Here is a 23,288-nt window from a genome sequence, read left to right as displayed (position 1 = left end):
CTGTCGGCAGGTAAGGTTCCCATGAAGCTGGCAACGTTACCTCTTTGTATAGACAAATTTAAACTTAGTTAAAGCATGTTATTTTTCTCGTTATGCCACGTCCACATCTGACAAGAGTAGAAATAATTAGAGCATTGAGCATGTTGGAAGGAGGCGCACGTCAACTTGCTGTTTGCTGAAGCCTTAAGAACCAGCCAAAACGTAATCTTCAGGTTTATGGACATGTTATGGTGTGATGTGAGAGGTCGCGGAACAGCATTCGGGCAGAAGTCGTGCCACGACTCCCAGACATGATCGTTCTCTTCATAGTATAGTCAGAAGAGAACCTAACATAACGGCCAAGCAAATAGTACGAAGAACACTAGTTGTTAGTCAATGAGCAAACTCATTTTCGCCGGCCACTAAGAGACATTTGTGGACTGAAGAACATTTAGAATGGACTGACGTTCAATGGTCTCTCGTACTCTTTTCTGGCGAGTCGCGGTTTCGATTTCTTCCAGACTCACGAAGAGCTGGAGTTTGGAGAGCTCCATGCAGGCAATTCGATCTCCAACATCCATAAGAGATGCATTTCTATCAAGGTACAATAACGCTTAAGGCTGGAATTCGTATGGGCGCACGAACCGATGTTATTTGGATTAGAGGAAACATGACTGCATTTAAATACCGCACTGAGGTAGTAGAACCTGTTATTATCGCGAACAGAGTGCAAATGGGTCCGGAGTTCCAACTCATGCGCGCCCACACCGCCCGGCTCCCTTACAACTGCGCTTCGGGAACATGATGTAGGCATTATAGACTGGCCTGCACTGTCACCCGACATGAATCCTATTGACCATGCATGGGACATCTTACGGAGAAGAGCTTAAGCAACTTTTTCTCCAAACCTGGTAACCCCAACAAGATTTGAATAACTTAATATTGAGTATGAACAACAGATTATTAAATTTAAAAGTAAAACCGTATTTGGTATCACTATCCAATTTTTGAATTATATCTAACGTGTAAAATATATCAAAAGTCAAGACCTATTGTTTTTTTCTATTGTACAATTCAAGCATAAAATAAGGTTTCATTCCATTTATAGTTCACTTAAGAAATTATTTATAGATTTCCTGAAAATTATGTAAATCCTTAGATTAAGTGTGCATTAATCTAAAAATGACTCATAAGTCATCCCACAGATGGATTGGATAGGTTATTGATATACAAAAACAGAAAATTGAATCAAAATCTCGGATCGACAATTTTGGATTGCGATTGAATTTAGAATCAGCTGATAATTTTCTAGTTTACTATTTTAATTAGTACTAGTAATAGTAGTTACTACTAATCCATAAGGCACAGTAAATTATTTTTAAATCTACAATCTTTTGCAAGAGTGAATTCGTGCTGTTTTTGGCATCTTATAATTATGATTATTGAATACTTGAAAATTATACATTTACACTCAATGCAATCTGGATATATGAGGGTAGTTTACGATTAACTATCAACTGCCAAAATGAAAATTAACTTCTTTTATTGTCTCCCGTAGATATTCCGCTACTGAATGTAACTATTTTGTTTTTTTCAAGTTTAGTTTGGTAGACTTGTAGCATGTTCAAGTACGAATTTATTATTTTTACACAGTGTAGAGCCCCACTGCTTTTTTACCACATAATTAAATATTTTGTTTAAATATTTTTTTTTTATATTTTTACACAGTGTAGAGCCCCACTGCTTTTTTACCACATAATTAAATATTTTGTTTAAATATTTTTTTTTTATATGTCTTACTAATAAAATTAAAATAAGTTATTATATGGTAAATATTAATAAAGAACTAAAGGCGAGAGTAAGACGTAAAAATAAATTAGAATCTTGTTCTTTAAGCCAAATAAGTATACAGCAAAAAATGTACCAAGAAAATACAGAGGCGTATCAAATATTTCAGAACAATACGCATTCGCGTGAAGAGGCGACAGGGTCGCCTCTTCACGCGAATGCGTACTTTTGAAGGGTACCTTCGTCATCATTCATCAACCAAGCGGTATGAAGAATGCTGGCTGAGAACTGATGATATGAAACATCCTTCTGTTTTTGTCTATGTATTTATAGCGCATTTGGAAGACCAGTGTCACACAGATTCATTGTTGCTTTTTTTTGTTTTTCTTTTGTATTTAACATTAAGCTTATATTTGTTTTCATTTACATTTGTGGTATAGTTCTCCTTTCGAAATAAATTAATTTTTATTTTGTTATTTTCATATTCATTTGGGATTATAAATCTACCGATTATTGTTTTAATGAGGATATTAATAACTTTTCACAGTTAGTCATTGTATTAATAAATTTCTTTAATATTATTTTTAAATTAAGCACGTCCGATAGTTACTCAATGCAATAATTTAAATTTATCGAGATTTTTAGCGAGGTCAGATCATCGAGTTAAGCCACTAACCTTTTATGAACCTTCAACGGCAAAGCTCTGCAATCAGCCATTTATGCCCAACACAAAACTCATAGATTCCATCGTCGTGGCCGTAAGCTCAGAATATTTTCATTTCTCTCTGTATTCCTTTTGTAACGCCTACATTATGAAAAAAATCTTTGGTATTTTATAAATGGAAATCAAACAAGCCAATTCTGTAATAGTTCTTATTATCTTTTAAAAATTACTAACCTACTCATTAACCGGTACCGATATGGCCAACGGCGATGAAATCTTAGTGTTCCGGGCCAGCTAAGCGGTTCACAGTTCACGGTTGACTGACCTTGATATCCAGTTCAAAGTAGACTGATAGTGGCGACCATACCCTAACATGTGGCGGCATCTGCCGGGCAGTGGGCGGAAGACCTGGCGGTATCGCGCGCCCTCGCTCGCGCAGCGCAGGGTGGGGCCCCACTCCGCGCGTTGATGGTCGCTCTTGTTTCAACGCTGAAATAAATCGAGCTCATCAGTGATATATCAAACAAAATGTTTCCGGAAAGCATTGGCTGCGTTAAGACGCAAATCCTTTGGTCTCTGATATAAAGCAGAGGACTCACATACCATCATGTATCCGACATGCTCGTTGATTCACTTACTACATAATAAAATATTGGCGTATTTAAGTATTCAATAATAAAAACCGGGCAAGTGCGAGCTGGACTCGATAATAAGATGATAGGGCCACTTAGTTTCGTTTTATTTAATCAAACAGTAAAAACCAGGATTGCGATCCACCTTACATATTTCTCAGAAGTATTCATAAAGTAGGTACATAGTGAACAATATGTTATGTAGTATTTTCTTTGATTAGCGCGAGTGTTACACATTTAAATAAAACACTTTTTAAAGGATTAAAACGCGTGTAATTGTAACGGTTTTTACATTAGATGTTTGCGTAAAAAGTTACATTTGGAAACGAGATCTGGAAAGGTCGAAACGTCGGGTTAACTAAAATAAAAATGTTTTAATCCGTTAAAAATTGTTTTATTTAAATATGTTATGTTTTTAAAGTGATAACCCTCACTTCTAGGATTAATACACAAATAAAATTTGAAAAACAAAATTTTATGAACGATGCGGGATTCGAACCCACGACCTCCGGCGTTCCGTGCCGGTGCTCTAACCAACTGAGCTAACCGTTCAAGTACCGCCTCGTTAAAAAATTCTGTTTGCTTTGTTCAACTCTCAGGTCGACGACGGAACGCCGGAGGTCGTTTGTTCGAATCCCGCATCGTTCATAAAATTTTATTTGTGTAGGTACATAGTGTTATATCTTGTACAGCTATGGTATTGAACCCAACGTGTTTCAGTCCAACTCGCACTTGGCCGGTTTTTTATGTACATGCAACTTTTCCATTTCAACCGGAAGACGTCCACTGCTGGACAAAGGCCTCCCCAAAAGATCGCCATGACGATCGGTAAGCAAATTGATATTATTAATTTAACAAACATCTGTTATATTAGTAACACGTAAACCATAAAATATATTTTAGTCTACACAATTTAAAATTCATGCATACATTACTTAGGTAAACGATAGGTTGGTTATGTTATATGATTAGACCCATAGACTTAGAATATAATATATAATATAACTAGCGTATAGACGACCAGACAGCCCGATAAAGCGGAACTAATTTTGATTGATATTCGTGATTGTGTGCTTTTTTTATATAAGAGGAGGCAAACGGGCAAGAGGCTCACGGAATAGGAGTGGTGAGGCAACCATTTATTTATTAAGAAAACAAACAGATACATCACTATAGTACAAAATTAAGTTAAATTAAATATACAAATTACAATATTGGATATATCCTAGAATAGTTTCACTGAGACCACAAAAGAATACAATTTTACAGACATAACAACAGAACGTTAAGATAAGTAAACAATAGAATATTTAGAATACACATTATTATATAATTTAAGGTAAGTACAGTAATTGTTGTTTTAACTTAGTCTTAAATGAAGCAGTAGAGGAGTGCGAAAACAGGTCGACATTGATGTGAGAATCCAATGATGAACACATTCTGTGAAGAGGCGCGCGAAACCCAATATTGGTTCAAGAAGTCGGTAGGTTGAAAGTTCTGTGCGTCCGTAAAGACCTGGCAGGAACATTGAATGGCAAAAGCTTGAGAAGTTCAGGACAAACTAGTTCATTCACACATATTTTTCTTAAGGTGACACAGTCTATCAAGTGACGTCTTTGGCTAACTGAAAGTAAATTGTATATTTTTTAAAGTTCATTGTAGTTAACCCTACCACAATTCATACGATAGTTTAAAATACGTAAGAATTTCTTTTCTACAGCCTCCAGTTGTGTAACATATATAGCATAATGGGGATTCCAGATTGGACAGGCATATTCCAACTGAGACTGCACAAGCGTTTTATAAAGGTGTGTGTGTTTTAAAAATATATGTGGCTTTTTTCTTTGAAAGGTCTGGTGACACGGGTTAGGTTAGGGATTCCAGATTGGACAGGCATATTCCAACTGAGACTGCACAAGCGTTTTATAAAGGTGTGTGTGTTTTAAAAATATATGTGGCTTTTTTCTTTGAAAGGTCTGGTGACACGGGTTAGAAAACCTAATATTCGGTAAGCTTTATTAATAATTATGCCCACATGCTTGTCCAAGGTTAATTTAGGGTCAAGAAGGACCCCAAGATCCCTGACAGAGCGAACAGATTCAAGGGAATGGTCTCCAAGGGTGAGGTTGGACGTGATTATATTATGGGTGTTTCTAGTAAAGATGACATGCTGACACTTATAATAATTTAGAAATAATATAATAATGTTTCTTTTGCTATAGTCGTCGAACCTATCAAGATCTTCCTGTATCAGTGACACGTCAGAAGGTGTAAGTATCTTTTTATATAACTTTAGATCATCTGAATAGAGTAAATAATTGTAGTGTAGAAAGCACTTCGATAAGTCGTTGATAAATAAGGAGAAAAGCAACGGCCCAAGGATTGAGCCCTGGGGGACGCCGGATGTCACTAATACTTGAGATGAAGTAAATCACCGATTGAAAACGATTATGTAGGCAAGCTGTAAACCATCGCAAAAGATTTCCTTTAATACCATTACAAGACAACTTTTGTAAAAGCATTATATGGTCAACTTTGTCAAATGCCTTCTGAAAATCTGTATAGATTGTGTCTGTCTGGTGTTTACTATCCAAACCGCTAAAAACATAATTAGTAAAAACAAGGAGATTAGATAGAGTAGATTTGCCCGTTGAAAAGCCATGCTGTGGGTCTATAACAACGTGCTTTAGGCAGGAGCATCACTCTTATAACCTGACTTAAATATAGGCGTTATATAAGATATGGAGAGCATAATTAACCGCCAGCTCTTGGTATACCTTAAGGGTCACCAGTTGATCAACGACCGGCAGTACGGCTTTCGCCATGGTCGGTCGACTGGCGATCTTCTGGTATACCTAACACACAGATGGGCGGCGGCTATTGAAAGCAAGGGGGAAGGCCTGGCAGTTGGTCTGGATATAGCGAAGGCCTTTGATCGTGTATGGCACAAGGTGCTCCTCGCAAAACTTCCATCATTTGGGCTTCCCGAGAGCTTATGCAAGTGGACCTCCAGCTTCCTCACTGGGCGCAGCATACAGGTCGTTATCGACGGTTATTGCTCGAATCCCAATCCCGTGAACGCTGGAGTGCCCCAAGGCTGTGTGCTATCTCCCACGCTGTTTCTTCTGCATATCAATGATATGTTGGACACCGCCAACATGCATTGCTATGCAGACGACAGCACTGGTGATGCCGTATACACGGGCCATGCAGGTCTCTCTCTGGAAAACGTCGACCAGTGCCGGGTGAAACTTGTGTCTTCTATCGAGTCCTCTCTCGAGAAGGTCGCGGAATGGGGTAAGTTGAACCTTGTCCAATTTAACCCCCAGAAGACTCAAGTTTGCGCGTTTACCACTAAAAAAAACCCATTTGCCGTATCACCGCTCTTCGAGAACACTTCCCTTAAAGCCTCGCCTAGTATCGGAATACTGGGTCTCGAAATCTCGAGCAATTGCCAATTCCGTGGCCATCTGGAGGGCAAAGCCAAACTGGCTTCAAAGAAACTGGGCGTCATAAATAGAGCACGGCAATACTTCAAGCCGGCCCACATTCTAGCGCTCTACAAAGCGCAGGTCCGGCCTCACATGGAGTATTGCTGTCATCTCTGGTCTGGCGCACCCCAGTATCAGCTCGATCCATTTGACCGCGTGCAACGCAGAGCAGCTCGAATTTTCGGGGACCCAGTACTCTGTGAACGGCTGGATCACTTGGCGTTGCGTAGAGACGTCGCTTCATTGTGTGTCTTCTACCGCATTTATCACGGGGAGTGTTCCGAAGAGCTGTTCAACCTGATTCCTGCCGCCGAATTTCACCTTCGCACTACACGCCACAAGTTACGATATCATCCCCACCATCTGGATGTGTGGCGGTCCTCCACAGTGCGGTTTTCAAGGAGCTTTCTTCCTCGTACCACGAAGCTGTGGAATGAGCTTCCTTGTGCGGTGTTTCCGGGACGATACGACATGGGTACCTTCAAGAAAAGCGCGTACACCTTCCTTAAAGGCCGGCAACGCTCTTGTGATTCCTCTGGTGTTGCAGGAGAGTGTGGGCGGCGGTGATCACTTAACACCAGGTGACCCGTACGCTCGTTTGTCCTCCTATTCCATAAAAAAAAAAAAAAAAAAAAGATAATTTCCAGCAATGAGGAAAATCACCACCGGAGAGACACTTATTCCATATAATCTGTAGAGGGATACATATTGACCGATATGTGCGCTTGAGAAAAACTGGCCTAATTTGATCTGGGCCGGGGCCTTTATCAGAGTCAAGCATATACAATTCTTTACTAATTTCCTCTTTACAAAAACATAAATTATTTATAAGGATATGCGAGGCACTGGAATGGCTCTCATCAACCGTGTAACCAGTGTCTCGACTTGAGCCAGTTTGAGATTCAAAAACTGACTGAAAATATTTTGAAAACATGTCTGCTATTTGTTTAGGCTCTTCAGATGTAATAGTGCCATATTTCATAAACTTAGGGTATCCTGAGTTAGGATGTTTAATTGTCGACGTGTATTTTCAAAATATTTTGTTTTTTTTTTTTTAGCGAAAATTCAATCCCTTCTATCGATTATGGCAATGTTTCATAAGACCCTTCACACGCGCTCTTAGTAAAGAAAACTCCTGGTAGTCGCACAAGTTTTTGTAGGTCTTCCAAGGACACCAGAATTTTTGCTTGAGATTTAGAGTTCTTATCAAGCCATTGCTGAACCAAAGTGGATACTTTCGGAATTTAGGTTTACAGAACAGTAGTACATATGCAGCAATAATCTCATTTATTTTTGAGTAAGAAATGGCAACAGCATCTTCTGTAGAAGGTGAGGCCAGTAGTGTCACCCAATCTACCTTGTCGATAGCATTATTTATTAACTCGTAATCTGCAAGTAAAGAAATTTCTTCGATTGACAATATCTAACCCACTAAATAACCACCCATGGACATCTGCAACAACAGGTGTCAAGAGATTGTGGTGGAAGTATCGCATCAGTTTGGGAAAACAGCAGCAGTTATTACCTAAAATAAATAAATATCTTGTAGGCGTACTTTTAAATCTAATAGTAGACCAATGATGAAGCCTTTGAAAATGATAAAAATAAACATACATATAGACTCTGACAGCTGTGAAAACATCGAAAACAAATTGACGTTGACAGATAACTTCTACTTTGAGCAATGAGCGCACACTGACACAAACTGACATAGATCGCGAGTGTAAGACGTAGTTTGTCAACGCTCTATAAGTAAATATTGTTGCTTGTCGTTTTCTTTTGATGGGGCTACCAGCAACATAAGAATGGCAAATAAGGTTGTATTTTTAATTTAAAAGATTTAAAGCCAAATTTTACAATTAAAAATAAAGAAATTCGTGTGTTTATGATACCCGTCGCATGATCAATCTTATAATAAATACTCTGGGTGATTTATTTTTTTTTTGAATTGATTACCGGTCAAAGAAAAGAGTGGTTTGCAGCTTCACTAACATCAAATCAAAAAACATACGTAAACTTCAGTGACATTTTAAACAGGAACACCTACCTACAACATAAAACAATCGTATATATTCGTTTTATATTTTCAATTCTTTGTATATACAATTGTATATAAAAAGAATTGTTACATTTGACCAATTAAGGTAAGTATTTGAAAATAATGTATGTACCTATATCTCATTAATAGGCAAACCAAATAATTTTATTTTTTAATTAATTGATTTCATAACTCTGAAGGTTATATAAGATTGACTGCTCTGCCGGCACTTGCATAGGCAAGCATTTTACCAGTGGGAGGCTCCGTTGCGCTGGAAGCCGGCTAGATTATGGGTACCACAACGTCGCCTATTCCTGCCGTGAAGCAGTAATATGTAAGCATTACTGTTTCGATCTGAAGAGCGCCGTAGCTAGTGAAATTACTGGGCAAATGAGACTTGACATCTTATGTCCCAAGTTGACGAGCGCTGTTGTAGTACCGCTCAGAATTATTGGGTATTTAAAAAATCTCCAGCGGCACTGCATTGTAATGGGCAGGGCGCATCAATTACCATCAGCTGAACGTCCTGTTCGTCTCGACCCTTATTTTCATTAAAAAAAATAGGCAATCGTCCTCTGTTCCTTGTAAATAATCGCTATGATACTCCCCCTGGCCTGGTCTCTTATATTATCCGCAACATTGTACTCACTGCTTAAGGCCGTTCCCAATATTCAGTCTATCTCTTACTCGAGATAAAAATCGTAACTATCGTTGACTTTTCTGTCCCAATAAACTTATCGACGGTAACTCACCTTATCCGTACACGCTGTCTGTCAATGGGACGACGTATAGCTTACCAGCAATAGAAGTATGTATGGAAATTGCAATTTACGCGTCCCAATATAAGGCGATAAGAATGACTTATCGGGTATATTGGGACAGCTTCAGATTATTGATAGCTAATTACTGACAGTAGAAGGTAGTAATTTATCCGTATCTGTAGATAGTATATTGGGAACGGCCGGTAATGTGCAAAGTAATACTATATCTGAGTAGCTCATGTCTCGGCGCCAGTATCACACAATGTGACCCAGTTTGTCAATTGCGGTATTACCTAATTTGTGTAAACCATATGTTGAGTTACTCAAGGCTTGCTTCTTGAAACATCACAGAGCGCGCCTCATATTATAAGTAGGTAAGCACATATTCTATACATACAATAATAGTAAGTATTATAACTATATTAGGTACTTGATGTAATAACATTAGATCCCTTTTTAAGCATGTTGTCGCACATGAGGTAGCGTAACCTACTCTTGGTATAGCAATAAATAACATTGATATAATTGTGCATAAAGCTAAAACGAATTACTTTATGGGTTTTTGTGGACCATTTTGGATATAAGTAAAATTCACATTATTTTTAAAAAGATTAGACAATTAACTGATATAGATGCGGCGCGACTAGTTTATTTTGGTTATTTTTCATAGTATTATGTCCTATGGTATATTGCTATGAGGCAATGCTTTACATCTTTGTGCTACAGATGAGGGCTATTCGCGCTATTTATAACCTAGGTCCTAAAGAATCATTGAGGGCAACATTTAAACATCTTTACTTTTGCCTCTCACATATGCACATAAGTGAGTTAGTACTTGAAACTGTCATAACCATAATGTTAACACCAGGAACAAACATAAACTTATTATGCCATACATTTTTCGTTATGTTTGCTCATCATCGTATTATAGTGGCAGTATCGTGAGTAGGCTGCTTTTCCCCATATCAAAAGAGTCCAACGTGGATAAAAAAGTTTGTACTTTAAAAACCACATTGACGTTGTATCTTGATGTTTTAATCATGGTCCGTTGGTAAAAATTCGATCAAATAAATGGTCCGATTATAGCCCGCTACGCCCGCTAACAATGTGTCTTCGGTTTTCGAATTCAAATGTAGGTTTCTTCGACTTCTATAAGATCGTGTGATTCCTATGGTGTTACCAGAGAGTATGGGCTGCGGTGATCATCAGGTGACTGGTAGTGGTATATATCCTAGTTCGTCCCTCATATTCCGTAAATAAAATAATTTGAAAAAAATATTTAATTTAATCACCGCATACAGATATATTGGGCCCAATCTAGAATTTTCCGAGGTAAATAAAACATTCGCTTGATGATTTCCTCCATTTTTTGAAGTCGGCTAAATACTTACTTGTCATTGCGCAATCCGCAAAACATTAGTAGCAAGTAGCAACATATTTATGTAAGCACTATTTGAAAGCAGAATGAAGCGAGCATGTAGTTCCAACGGCATGTGCTAATGAAGCTAAATATTCTAAGTGAAGTGACACTGGCCGAGTCCACTGTGACGAAAGTGTGACGATGTAGAGGGGTCACGCGGCATTGCCGACGAAATACATTTTATAAGTGTCCGCTGTTAGAATATTATATATTACAAAAAAAAGTCAAATTAACTTGATTCAATTAGGCTTAAACTAAGCGCTTTTCAATCGTAACTATATATCGTAATTTCTTTTAAATTACTGAATTTATCATATTATGTTAATAAAAAGTTGAGGTCGTGAGTACATACAAGAAACGGCCACACTTTACAATCAAATAGAGTATTTTACAATGGCTGTTCCAATGTATGAGTCGTGTTTTAATAAAATAAATCTATATATATAAAAATGAGTTCTGTTCGTTAGTCTCGATAAAACTCGAGAACGGCTGGACCGATTAGGCTAATTTTGGTCTTGAATTATTTGTGAAAGTGGAAGGTTTAAAAGGTGAATAAATATGAAAGTGTTCGGAATCAAATAAAAACAACAATTTTGTTTTTCCTTTGATGTGTCCCCCGTCGTCCGATATTTGTTTTGTATGGACATATTTTCTATGAGAGAATTTATTGACGCACGATTTGACAGTTCTGCTGTGAAACAATTTTATTTTGTAATGATGTTGTCAACAGGGAGCATATTTTACGAAATAACTCTTGATGGTATGATATATTATTGACAAATTAATAAAAACATTATTTTATTTATTATATACAGAACAACGTCTGTCGGGTCAACTAGTTATTTCATAAAAGTAATAATGAATTAAAAGTATAAATAAAAATTATCGTGTATTCGATGCATCAACCTTTAGAGCTTGAATTCGGTGTTTGTGTAAGGATGCTTCGTGAACATTATGGTCGTGATTACTGTCACAATTAGTAATTGCATCGAAAAAAAAAATATGTCACATTGTAGTCATTAAATTCCCAATTTATTGATGACCAAATATGGCATAGCTATACAGATATTTACGATATATCAATTCCTACTGAGGCATATTACTGAGACTATCTGTAATTTTATTATAACACTAGCTACCCGACAGACGTTGTTTTGATAATAATAATAAAAAAAACGGGTACAATTTCGTAAAATCTTAGCTAAACTCTACTCGGCAAAAGGAATATTCCTACCAAATTTCTAGTCTCTACGCCTTATGGTTCCAGAGATATTGTGATGAGTCAATATATGGGTGCAAATTTCTTATAGATCTATATATATATATAAGATTTCCTTATACATTTATATATATTAGAGATAGGATGAAATCTCTTTTTTTGAACGGATCTTACGAAATTCCGCCCGCAAGAGTTTTTTTTTATTATGAACATAACAAGGTCTGTCTGTTCAGCTAGTAGATAAAAGGTAGCTAGTAGGTAAAACTTTATCGCGTAATGTATTTGTGACGATAACAGCATGAACTATCTCTACCGCTTGTAACTCGGACCAAACACGCCTGCAGACCTTAACAAGTGACAATAAGACATTAACACGTTGTTCTTGTAAGCTGTAAAGAGACCTATTTAAACCAACGGCTTTGAAGTTAAAGTGACTCGCCTTGTAGTTAAATTACTTGTCGTTTCAGATGGCTTGTGAGGCATTCGAAAAGTCGCTGCTGGAAAGTTTGCTGTAAAACTGCTTGTTATTCCGGGGCACTAAGGCCCACGTTTTCCGCCAAGGATGTTATTTTTATGACAATAAGAGACGAGACGAGCAGGACGTTCCACTGATGGTATTTGATACGCCTTGCCCATTACAATGTAGTGCCGCTCAGGATTCTTGAAAAACAAAAAACTTCTGAGCAGAAATACAATAGCGCTCGTCACCTCGAGACATAAGATGTTAGTCTCATTTACCCAGTAATTTCACTAACTTCAGACCGAAACACATTACTGCTTCACGGCAGAAATAGGCGCTGTTGTGGTACTCATAATCCAGCCGGCATCCTGGGCAAAGGTGCCTTCGACTGTTTCGGTTACAAGAGTGTGGGGTACACCAGCACCACCACACAGAAACCTCATATATTTTTCTTCGTTTTATCTCAGGGCGATAGGCGCAGTGTGATGTTCTCAGGGTTCGGCAGCTCAAGAAACTACAAGATGTCTTGAAGCAGTCAGGCAGTCTTGATTTTGAATACAGTTCCTATGCAGTCGTTGAAGAACGGTCTAGCCCAGTGTTTCCCAGCGTGGGGCCCACGCCTCACAGGGGGGCAATTTTATAGCTTAGGGGGGCAGTTTAAAAATGGACTCGACACGACTTTAAACCTTTCGCTTTGGGTTATTTAAATGCCATGATAGATATCGGTGACAAATTTAACAATAAAGCCAAATTACAAGAATGTGCAAGGAAACTTTTACTACCGTTTTCATCTTCATATTTAACTGAACATGGATTAAGTGCTGTAAATGATTTACTGATAAAAAAAAATCAACTTGATATAACACAACGCGGAGACGTGAGATTAAAGCCAAGTAAATTGAAAACTAATATAAAATCTCTGTGCAACAAGCATCGAGCGCAAAGATCGCACTAAATTAATATAGAAAAAATCAATATTAAAATTATTTGAATTTCAGTTTTTTTTTCAATATATGTTTTGAAATTTGACGTACAATGTTTTGATAACAATTTTATAGTGATTTCTTCCTAAAACTTGTCATTTAATTTCTTAAAAACAAAACAATTTTTAAAGGTTAACAATTATGTATGAGGGGCATAAAAATTTTAGTAATGTTAAGGCATGTCATGGCCTAAAAAAGGTTGGGAAACATTGCTCTAGTCTCTAAGCCACCAGTCTGCGGCGCACATAATATTGAAAAAATAAAAAATAAGCTCATCTAATCGTACATCTCACATAATCGTCCAAATCGTTATAGCCGATATCGAAATACGCAAAATATAGACACCGAATTATTCATGTTCGAGAAATTCTCGATTTTTATGGAAGAGAAGGACAAAACAGCGTACGAGTAACTTAATGATGGTAAGTTGGCATCTATAAAATACATGAAACGATTTTTCGACACACCCCTTAGTCATGAGATTTTGTTCAGTAGCCCTAATCTCACGTGATAGTAAGTGATCACCGCATCCCATGCTCTCTTGTTACACCAGGGGAATCACAAGAGCGTTGCCGACCATAAAAATCGTCGAACAAGCGTACATATGAATTGGAAAACCTAAAACAAGTGACCCTGCCCCCTGAGCTAGAGGTCCCGAATTCGAATTTGTTTCAATCATGGATGTTTATATTATTTGTATGTAAGTATTTATATTGTTGTCTGGCACAGATACTACAGGCTATGCCCAGTTTGGGGTACATAATTTTAGTAAGTGTGTTAATAATAAAAAAGGAGTCACATTTTTCGGTGGTGAAGACATTGCGTCTTCAGACTCCAAGCATTTGGTTCATTTATTTATTTTATTTTATTTATTTAAAACATCACAAAATCCACAGAACTTAAATTAGGTTATAATAATACTATTTTGTAGGACTTACATCTAATAACGGATTTACAATATTTATAATAAGACATGATACTTGTGCGTGTGGGGTTTGGTGAGAGTGCGTGTGTGTTTGTGAATTACTCTAAATTTAACCTTCCTTTAGATTTTTACTAACACTCCTTTTAAAGCAGCCTTTACTGTTATTAAAATAAACGAAGGTGTAGCACAGATTGACTGGAAAGATATGATAAGTAAACATGACAACGTTAATGATATGGTTAATTTATTTTACGCCAATATTCAACAAATAATACGTGAAACGGTTCCTTTAAAAAATAAATGTAATCATAAATATCCTTCTTGGTATGACCGTTCATTAAATAATTGTTTAAAAGAAAAAAATAAGTTAAGATTCCGTTTCAAACATTACAGAAACCCCCGAGATTATATTGAATTAAAGTTAAAGTTCACGTTGTACCCGTCTGGCTTCTGTTTGCTATAACCGATATTTAGTCAATTTACAAAAAGAATTTAGGCATAACCCAAAGTTTTTTTGGAGTTACATTAAATCGAAACGTGGTGGTACTAGTGCGTATCCGGCTCTTATGACTGATGGTGAGGTGATAACTTCAGATGGCCCCCAAATCTGTAAACTTTTTTCTTCATATTTTGGCTCTATTTATACAAATAACAGTGGACAACCTTACAATAACTGTCTAAACTCTGATTATTTCTATAATGTCAGGAATAATAGTCCGTTATTGATGCCGCCACAGATTGACGATAATATGATTTTAAAAAAACTGCAATCACTGGATAGAAATAAAGGAGCTGGGCCAGATGGAATTCCTTCAATTTTTGTGGTTGAATGTGCTGAGCAGTTGGCAGTACCCCTGTCATTTATATACAATAAATCTCTCAGTACGGGATGCTTTCCGTTATATTGGAAAACAGCCAAGGTGGTCCCCATACATAAGTCAGGCCCTCAGGAATTAATTAAAAACTATAGACCAATCTCCATTTTGTCCACATTTGCCAAAATTTTAGAATCCTTAATTTGTCCTTTTCTACAAAATCACTTCAAATTGTTCTTACATGAAGTTCAACATGGCTTTGTACCTTTAAGATCAACAACAACCAATCTCGTAGATTTTTGTGAAACTATAACCGAATTACTGGATGCACAGAAACAGGTCGACGTTGTATATACTGACTTCAGTAAGGCTTTTGATCGAGTGTGTCATAGTATCTTGATCGCCAAATTATCAGCTTATGGTATATCTAACATATTTTTGGAATGGTTTAGATCATATTTGTCTAGTCGCTACTTTTTTGTGGTGGTGAATGGCTTCAATTCCTCTCCTCAATTTATTACATCTGGTGTACCGCAGGGCTCTCATTTAGGGCCCCTACTTTTCAATTTTTTTATTAACGATATCGTCAATTCCATAAAATCATCAAAACCTTATCTCTATGCCGATGACTTGAAAATATTAAAAGAAATTAATTCAATCGAAGACTGTACCAGACTTCAATCAGATCTCGAGAGCATTACTTTATGGTGCCATTATAATGGTATGGTATTAAACTCAGATAAGTGCCACTTTATTACTTTTTCACGGAAAAGAAGTAACGTAGCGTACAATTATAGCATTAATGGGACTTCTATTCATAAGTTAAATCAAGTTAAAGATCTTGGCATTGTTTTTGATGATAAGTTAACTTTCGTTCCCCATATAGAGTATGTTACCTCTCGGGCATCTAAAATGTTAGGATTTTTAATTAGAAACATAAAAGTATTTCGTGACAACTTTTTAAAAATTTCACTTTACAACTCATTGGTACGGAGCATATTGGAATATGGATCGGTAGTTTGGAGACCTCACTATGCGACACACATGTTAAGAATAGAGCGAATTCAAAAAAGATTTATTTGGCATTTAATTTATTCGAACGGACTTTCAAGAAAAAGTCTGTCTACCTATGCTAATAGACTCGTATTTTTCAAAATGACTTCCTTAGAAGACAGGCGAACTCTAATCGATCTTATCTTTGTATTAAAACTTTTAAATGACAAGATTGACTGTCCTCAGCTTCTGAATAAAATTAATTTTCGTGTCCCTAGTAGATATCCCCGGAAGCAAATTGCTCCGCTAGTTCCACCGGTTCGAAGATGTATGTTTGGAGCGAACTCTCCTATTCCTAGGCTGTGCAAGATGGTAAACATATATAGCGATTACATCGATATTAATTTCACGACTTCTATCTATACAGTTCGTAAATTATTTGTATATAAGTTTAGTGAATAAAATGTAGTCATAATAATTTTGTTTCTTAGTTTTATAATATAATATATAATAATCTTAAATAATAATAATTTCAAACCAAATCATTTAACCATTATTACTTGTTAGCGTATATATTTTTTCCCCTTAAACTAATATTTACTTTGTGAAAATTATTAAAGCATGTGGTAGATACCTGTAATTGTTTGTTACATTAAGCACATTATATTTAGTCTATATTATAAATATGTAACGCATCAATGTAAACAAATGTTGGTATTTCTAAATAAATAAATAAATAAATAAAAGGCTGCTTTCATAACGAAACTAAAATTAATTCAAATGCATCGGCCAAAGTCCGCGGAGAGACAATCTTGCTCTACCTTGGCAAAGGTCCGAGGACCGGTATCGCTACTAAATATGATGTACATAAATCATTGCTTTATATAAAAAAACTAGCTGACCCAGCAAACGCTGCATAAAAAAAATGATAAAAAAAAATAAAAAATAAAAAAAAAAATTATGGTATAAAAAATAGTTGACGACCGATTATCAGACCTACCAAATATATCATACATTAAATTTATCGTACTACAATAATCATTATATTCGATTGCCATCTTGCAACTCTAATGCGTATCTGTGGATGGAATAGAATATTAAAATCGCGATACAAAAATAGGTGTTGATCGTAGATGGTTAGAAATTTGAAGTTTTATACCTTAAAGCTGAATCATAATAAAAAAAAATGCAAATAGATGTTGGCCGATTCGCAGACCTACCCGATACACACACATTTTCATACAAATTGGTTTAGCTGTTTCGGAGGAGTTTGGTCACAAACACCGGGACACGAGAATTTTATCTAAAGAAGTAGCATATTATACCTACCTACCACCAAGATCATACCTGGTGTTTAAATTATGATTATCAAAGTAGACAGTGAAAACTAAATATGTAATAGGTTTCAGGGCTGCTTAGCCTTCAGAAAGAGAGAACTCATTATATAATTCGCTTGCAAACTACCATTTGGAAGTTTAGACTACATACTTAGCTCGGACTTATTGTCGTCTACCTTGTAAACCGATAAAGGGCGAACGCTTTCGTTAGCACATAAGGGACACATATCTCATATAAATCCACAGTAGCCGGCAGCTTATGTTGTGATCATTACCTGACCAATGAGCGTTCAGAACGCCGTGCCCGCTCACCTCAATTGGCTCATTGGATTGTTTGCAATGAACCCATATGGGTTTAAGGAGTCTAATGGAATATAAAGTCGATGTTTCATGTCCATTCGCCATTAATTTGTAATTGGCACCCACACGCTTGTAACAAACAAGCTGCTTCCAAAGTAACCAGATGTTCTTCGTTTACGTAATCCGGGACATGATATTGTTTATGGTTTAATTTCCTCGAATCGTCTCACATAAACCTATTGTTTCCACGAACATAGTGCAACCATATGTTTCATATTTTGTACGAGCGTGAGTCTACGAAACGAATAATGGTAGTCTTATCACTACATATATCATCAGCGTGTCCCATTTGATCTCATTGAAATTTGAAACGAACTACAACTGACCACATATCTTTCTTTAAAATAAATCAATTGTGCAATGCGAACATGCAACTTTCTGGGAACATGTTATTTTTAACGTGAAACAATGTTATTTCTTATATATTGCCGCGTTATTTTGAAAATTTTCTTTGACTATTATATCACAAGATATACTAGTCTGGCCATAAATACTGTTACAATTAAAAACTAAAATAAACAAAATGTTACATTTGAATTTAGAATCTGTCTTAACAACACCATGTTCAATAATGGTCCTTTTAGCAGGAGTCGGCGCCGGGACATAAAGCTCGGTCTACGCAATCTTGGTTGGAAACGAACGTTTCGGACTTCAACAGAGCTGTAGACTGAAAAAACTGTCACGCTTTGTTTCCCAATTAGAACATTTTCCCATTTTTAGTTTGACATAAACAAGCTGTGACATTTCTTTGTGTCTGTGAGGTGCGCGAAGCACTTTTTCTATCATTGGTCGAGGCTAAATTAATTTTACTTTAAATTTTAATCGAGAAGTATTTTTGCGATTTTAGCTGCGGCGTAAGTCAGAGATTTAACAGATTTGATCTGGAATTTTTAAGTTCCGTCTTCTTCCTCTCAAATTCTGTGTGTCAGCAACATCATTGAAACGAATCTAGCGCAAAACATTTCACTTGTGCATCTCAAAGAACGGTTGTAAACAATACTTTTATACTGCATAAATGCAATTTGACTACACTGCTTTAAACCGACAAGATAAAGCTAATCGACAAAAATATGTATTTTTTAAAGTTGAAGAATTGATGATATTATTTTTTTCTTCAAATCATGACAAGTTCACAGATCAGAAGTCACTGACCGCAGATTGCTTCTTCAACACATCCTTTCTTGAAAAAAGTTTGCGTTCAGGCCAATAACCTTTCCTGAATCCTGATAAAGTTTACTGATAAAACCATTACTTCCTAGCCTAAATGGCGCTCAGACTTATCCACTTCATCAAGTAACATTCTTTCTTCTCATCTCAGCCAGTAACGCGCAATTTCCAGTCCAAAAGTGAAAGACTGCCACGAAAATTAATGAGTAGCTTTATATCGCTGATGTTGCGGTAACAACTACGAGTAGATTGAAGATTGGGTGGGGTAGACATGTCTAACTCTGTTTTGCTCAAGAGAATAAATAAAAACATATGTAATGTTGAAGACGAGGAAAACAGTAACGGTGATGTAGAATAATATTCTAAATGAAGTGTTTTAGGTGCGGACTGAATAAATATCGTAAGGGATACATAAAATCCCATACGAAGTAAAATAAGGTTAATTTAAAACATGAGTTTTGGAAAAGGGAGTGCCTTAAAATCAGTGTTTCCCAAACATTGTCCTGCCCGGTAATTTTCACACTGCCCCTTCTTGACCCACTTCGAAAGTCAAGCTGGTTCCATTATGTAAAATAACAATTATCCATTAGGTATAATAAATTGGTATCGCTTTAGTCACAAAATTTAAGTGCGAAGCTGCTGCTTATTTTTTTCCTACAGCATCCAAATTCGCGGAAAATGACGAAAGTTTTATCGTATGGTCAGTTTTTAAAAACAAGGCGGGAATGCTGCGAACCTGTATTTCATTTGACGACCTGTATAGCCGAGTTGTTAGCGATTCTACTTACTAAGCTAAAGGTCCCGGGTTCGAATCCCGGTAGGTGCAAGCATTTATATGATTAATATGGATGTTTGTTTCCGAGTCATGGATGTTTAAATGTATTTATGTATGTTTAAGTAAGTATATTGTCTTGTAACCCATAACACAAGCTATATATGCTTAACTTGGGGCACGATCATTTGTGTAAAAAGTGTGTCAATATTATTATATTATTAATATTATTTTGTTGGCCCGGTACCGGGTCGCGACCCGGCAAATGGGAAACGCAAAACGCTGCCTTAAAATGTATTGAATCTATACTAATATTATAAAGATGCAGTGTTTGTTTGTTTGAACGCGCTAATCTCTGGTACTACTGGTCCGATTTGAATGATTCTTTCAGTGTTGGGTAGTCCATTTATCGAGGAAGGCTATAGGCTTTGTTTTTTTTTCAAAATTAGGGATCCGTAATAAAATTGCTATTTTGTAACACAAGGTGTAAAATCGAAAACCTATTTTTGCGTGCGCTGCAAAAACTATTGACAATAGAACAAAATGATGTACAGGCTATAATATAGGCAATATTTTATTACTTATAAAACTATCGCGTGAATTATACTTTATATGGCAAAACAACGTTTGCCGGGTCAGCTAGTTATCATATATGTTACAATAAGGACTTCGACAACAAGTCTCAGATGCAAAAAAATATTTTTTAATTCCTCGCTTCACGACTTAGACATTGCCATAAAAGTGATTTGCTTAATACAGTAAGCGAAACGATTTAGAACATATTGTCACATCTAAAGGACGCAGCAACAAAATATTTCTATTTATACGACCGAGTGACGACCGCGACTTGCTCGACATTGACACAGTTACGATCTGTGCTCACTCATTTTCCCGTTTCGTAATAAATAGTGGAATTTATGGAGCTAATGTCGCCAAATTTTACGATCATTTAACCAACAGATAGCTTGGGATGGCTTTGCTTTGTGTGGAAGTCTTAATTAATACTATTTACGAACTAATAATGCACTCTACAGAATGGTGATATGTGAGGTTTACTCGCAGGCATCCTTGAAATTCATAGTGGGAATATTATCTTTGTCATGTGTCTTATCGTGTGTGCATTACTTGAGAACTGTAGTGGTCCAAACATTTAATTAAATTGTATATAAAAATTTAAATTAATAAAACCAATGATATATATATATGTTACACTTTTATATAAAACACTTTTTAAAGGATTAAAACTGGTGTAATTTTAACTGTGTTTTTACGTTAGATTTTAGAGTAAAAGTAAAATTTTTAATAAAACAAAAAATGTAACTTTTACGCGAAAATCTAATGTAAAAACACAGTTACGTGTTTTTATTCCTTTTGATCTAGTAAATTCACTGTTGTGTCTATGTACATACATAACATTGTCAAGAATATATTGAGATGCAACCAACAGTCACAATGTTTAAAACTTTGAAAACAGCCGGTGTCTCTCAGAAATTGTTTCTTTCACAACCAGTTGTACCTACGTGGACATGCAACAATATGTAAATTGAAATTTTGTTTACGGGGAAGTTTGGAAAAAATAGAACCGTCAGCTCTTTATTCCAAAAAAAAAGTAATTTGAAAAATTTTAAGATAGAACATTTTAATGAAGTGCGGTTTTTACTAGCGGTAGGAGTTTTCTTGATAGGTTTGATAGCCTTTCCAGCAGGAAAATAATCTCATAGGAAATCAGAAATTATACTTGGACAAAGTCACTGGCAATTGCTAATGTAATATATATTATGTTAAATTTTAGCACCAAAACAAAACTGCTGTGAGTATGTTAGTTACAAAGATAGCAAATATTAAAACAATTAGTAAGTTAATCTTGAAAACTGTGTGGTTACAAAGACAATAATCAATTAAACTAACAATCCTGGAGCATCCATGAGTTGATCGGTGAATGTGGACTCATGCTGTATATTGGAACTCCAAACTGGTTCCTCAAACACGAACTATTTGTATTCTTCAATGCTTCAACCAACATCTTTGTTGTTTTACCGACATTCTCATCTTTCCTTAGAAATGCTGCAATATCCACCCCGCATGATTGATTCACCATATTGCGGCATTCTGCGGCCGTCATCTTGCTGTTTCCGAGAGCAGAGTTGCAAACTTCATTGACAAGTTCTAGTACAGCGACTTCTGTTTGAAATATTACTTCACAGCAACCTATATTTCGATAAAATCAAATGCATATATTGTACATTAAATAATAAAATATAGGAGTACAGGAAAACCCTTCATAAGAAAATTTATTAAATTAGGCGTTACTTTGCGGAAATCCATAATTATACAAATGATTTAAGTTTTCTTTAGTGTTAATTCCGCCAATATTTGTTTTTAAAAAAAGTTTCTCCTCTACATGAGGCATCCTCAGGACGTGTTGTCTCGCCAAAATCTGGCACGAGACTCCTAAGGAGTCAGAGGATGGATGGATGTAGAGGCGAAACACATGTCGAATTTTTTTAAAAACAAATATTGGCGGAATTAACACTAAAGAAAACTTAAATCATTTGTATAACAAGAGAGCTTAAGCTAAGTAGGTGGTTTCCTTGCTGCACCCTTCCACTACCAAAGAAAACCCTCATAAGTTATGAGCTACAACTGTACTTATATTCATAAATTGATCATATTAATTTAGAAGATAGTTATGACGGCCCAACACGGCTAAACCTGCATTGGTTGCCACCCCATACCCCATAAAGTGCTTTTTTTTTAACTTAATTCCCAACGCCTGATACATAACTAGATTCTTCATATTATTAGGCAGTGGTGAGTTCCATTATCATTAGGCAACTGATCTTATTTGGGAGTAATTGCAAATGGCAGAGAAATCTATCTCCTCTTTTTTTTTGCCTTTTCTTTGTGTCTAATGTTTGACTAAATCATTGTCACTACTCAATACATAAAAAGTAAGTGAATAAATTAATTAATTTACATATTATATTTAAATCGTCTCATTGCAAATAGAATCATTTGAATTATTAGGGTTAAAATAATAGTAATTTAACAATATTAGCAATCATTTAAAAACAATTGTTTTCCTTCAACTACTGAAGTACATAGTTTAAGAATTTTCAATATCTTAGATAAGTATATGTATATATCTATTTTTTTATAGCAATAATTACAAAAAAATTACCAGATTGTGTTAAAAAAAAATCATATTAATTTCTAAATTGGAGTTATATTATAATTTCTAAAAGTACAAAATAAATAATTTGAGTCCTAGGAGTTTATTAATTTAAATCTATTATGTATTCAGTGATGTTTTATTTTCTACGCATGTCAACAAACTTTGAAATTTTAATACCTATTATTGTATCAATATTACCCAAAATTAATCATAATCACTTAATAAGACATTTAGCAGCAGCTTGGATACTAAAGAGGACAATGTTATCTAAACCTGTCTTAATGCTAGCACATTCCAATAAAATCTTTG

At 35.9% G+C, this 23,288-nt stretch overlaps 1 protein-coding gene across 1 annotated transcript in view; it reads right to left on the bottom strand.

The window, feature by feature from the left end:
* LOC126971986 (uncharacterized) overlaps positions 1–23,288 on the bottom strand; it is a 40,762-nt gene that overhangs the window by 16,854 nt on the left and 620 nt on the right. Inside the window, exons 2-3 of the mRNA XM_050818512.1 lie at positions 21,713–22,012; positions 2,757–2,920 (exon numbers count right to left, since the gene is read on the bottom strand). Coding sequence (XP_050674469.1) covers positions 2,757–2,920; positions 21,713–22,012 — 464 coding nt within the window. The remainder of the gene's footprint in view (positions 1–2,756; positions 2,921–21,712; positions 22,013–23,288) is intronic.

Source organism: Leptidea sinapis, chromosome 25 (assembly GCF_905404315.1).
Source record: "Leptidea sinapis chromosome 25, ilLepSina1.1, whole genome shotgun sequence".
NCBI lineage: Eukaryota > Metazoa > Arthropoda > Insecta > Lepidoptera > Pieridae > Leptidea > Leptidea sinapis.
The sequence above is the reverse complement of the archived record's forward strand: the minus strand, read 5'-3'. Positions and strand labels throughout refer to the sequence as shown.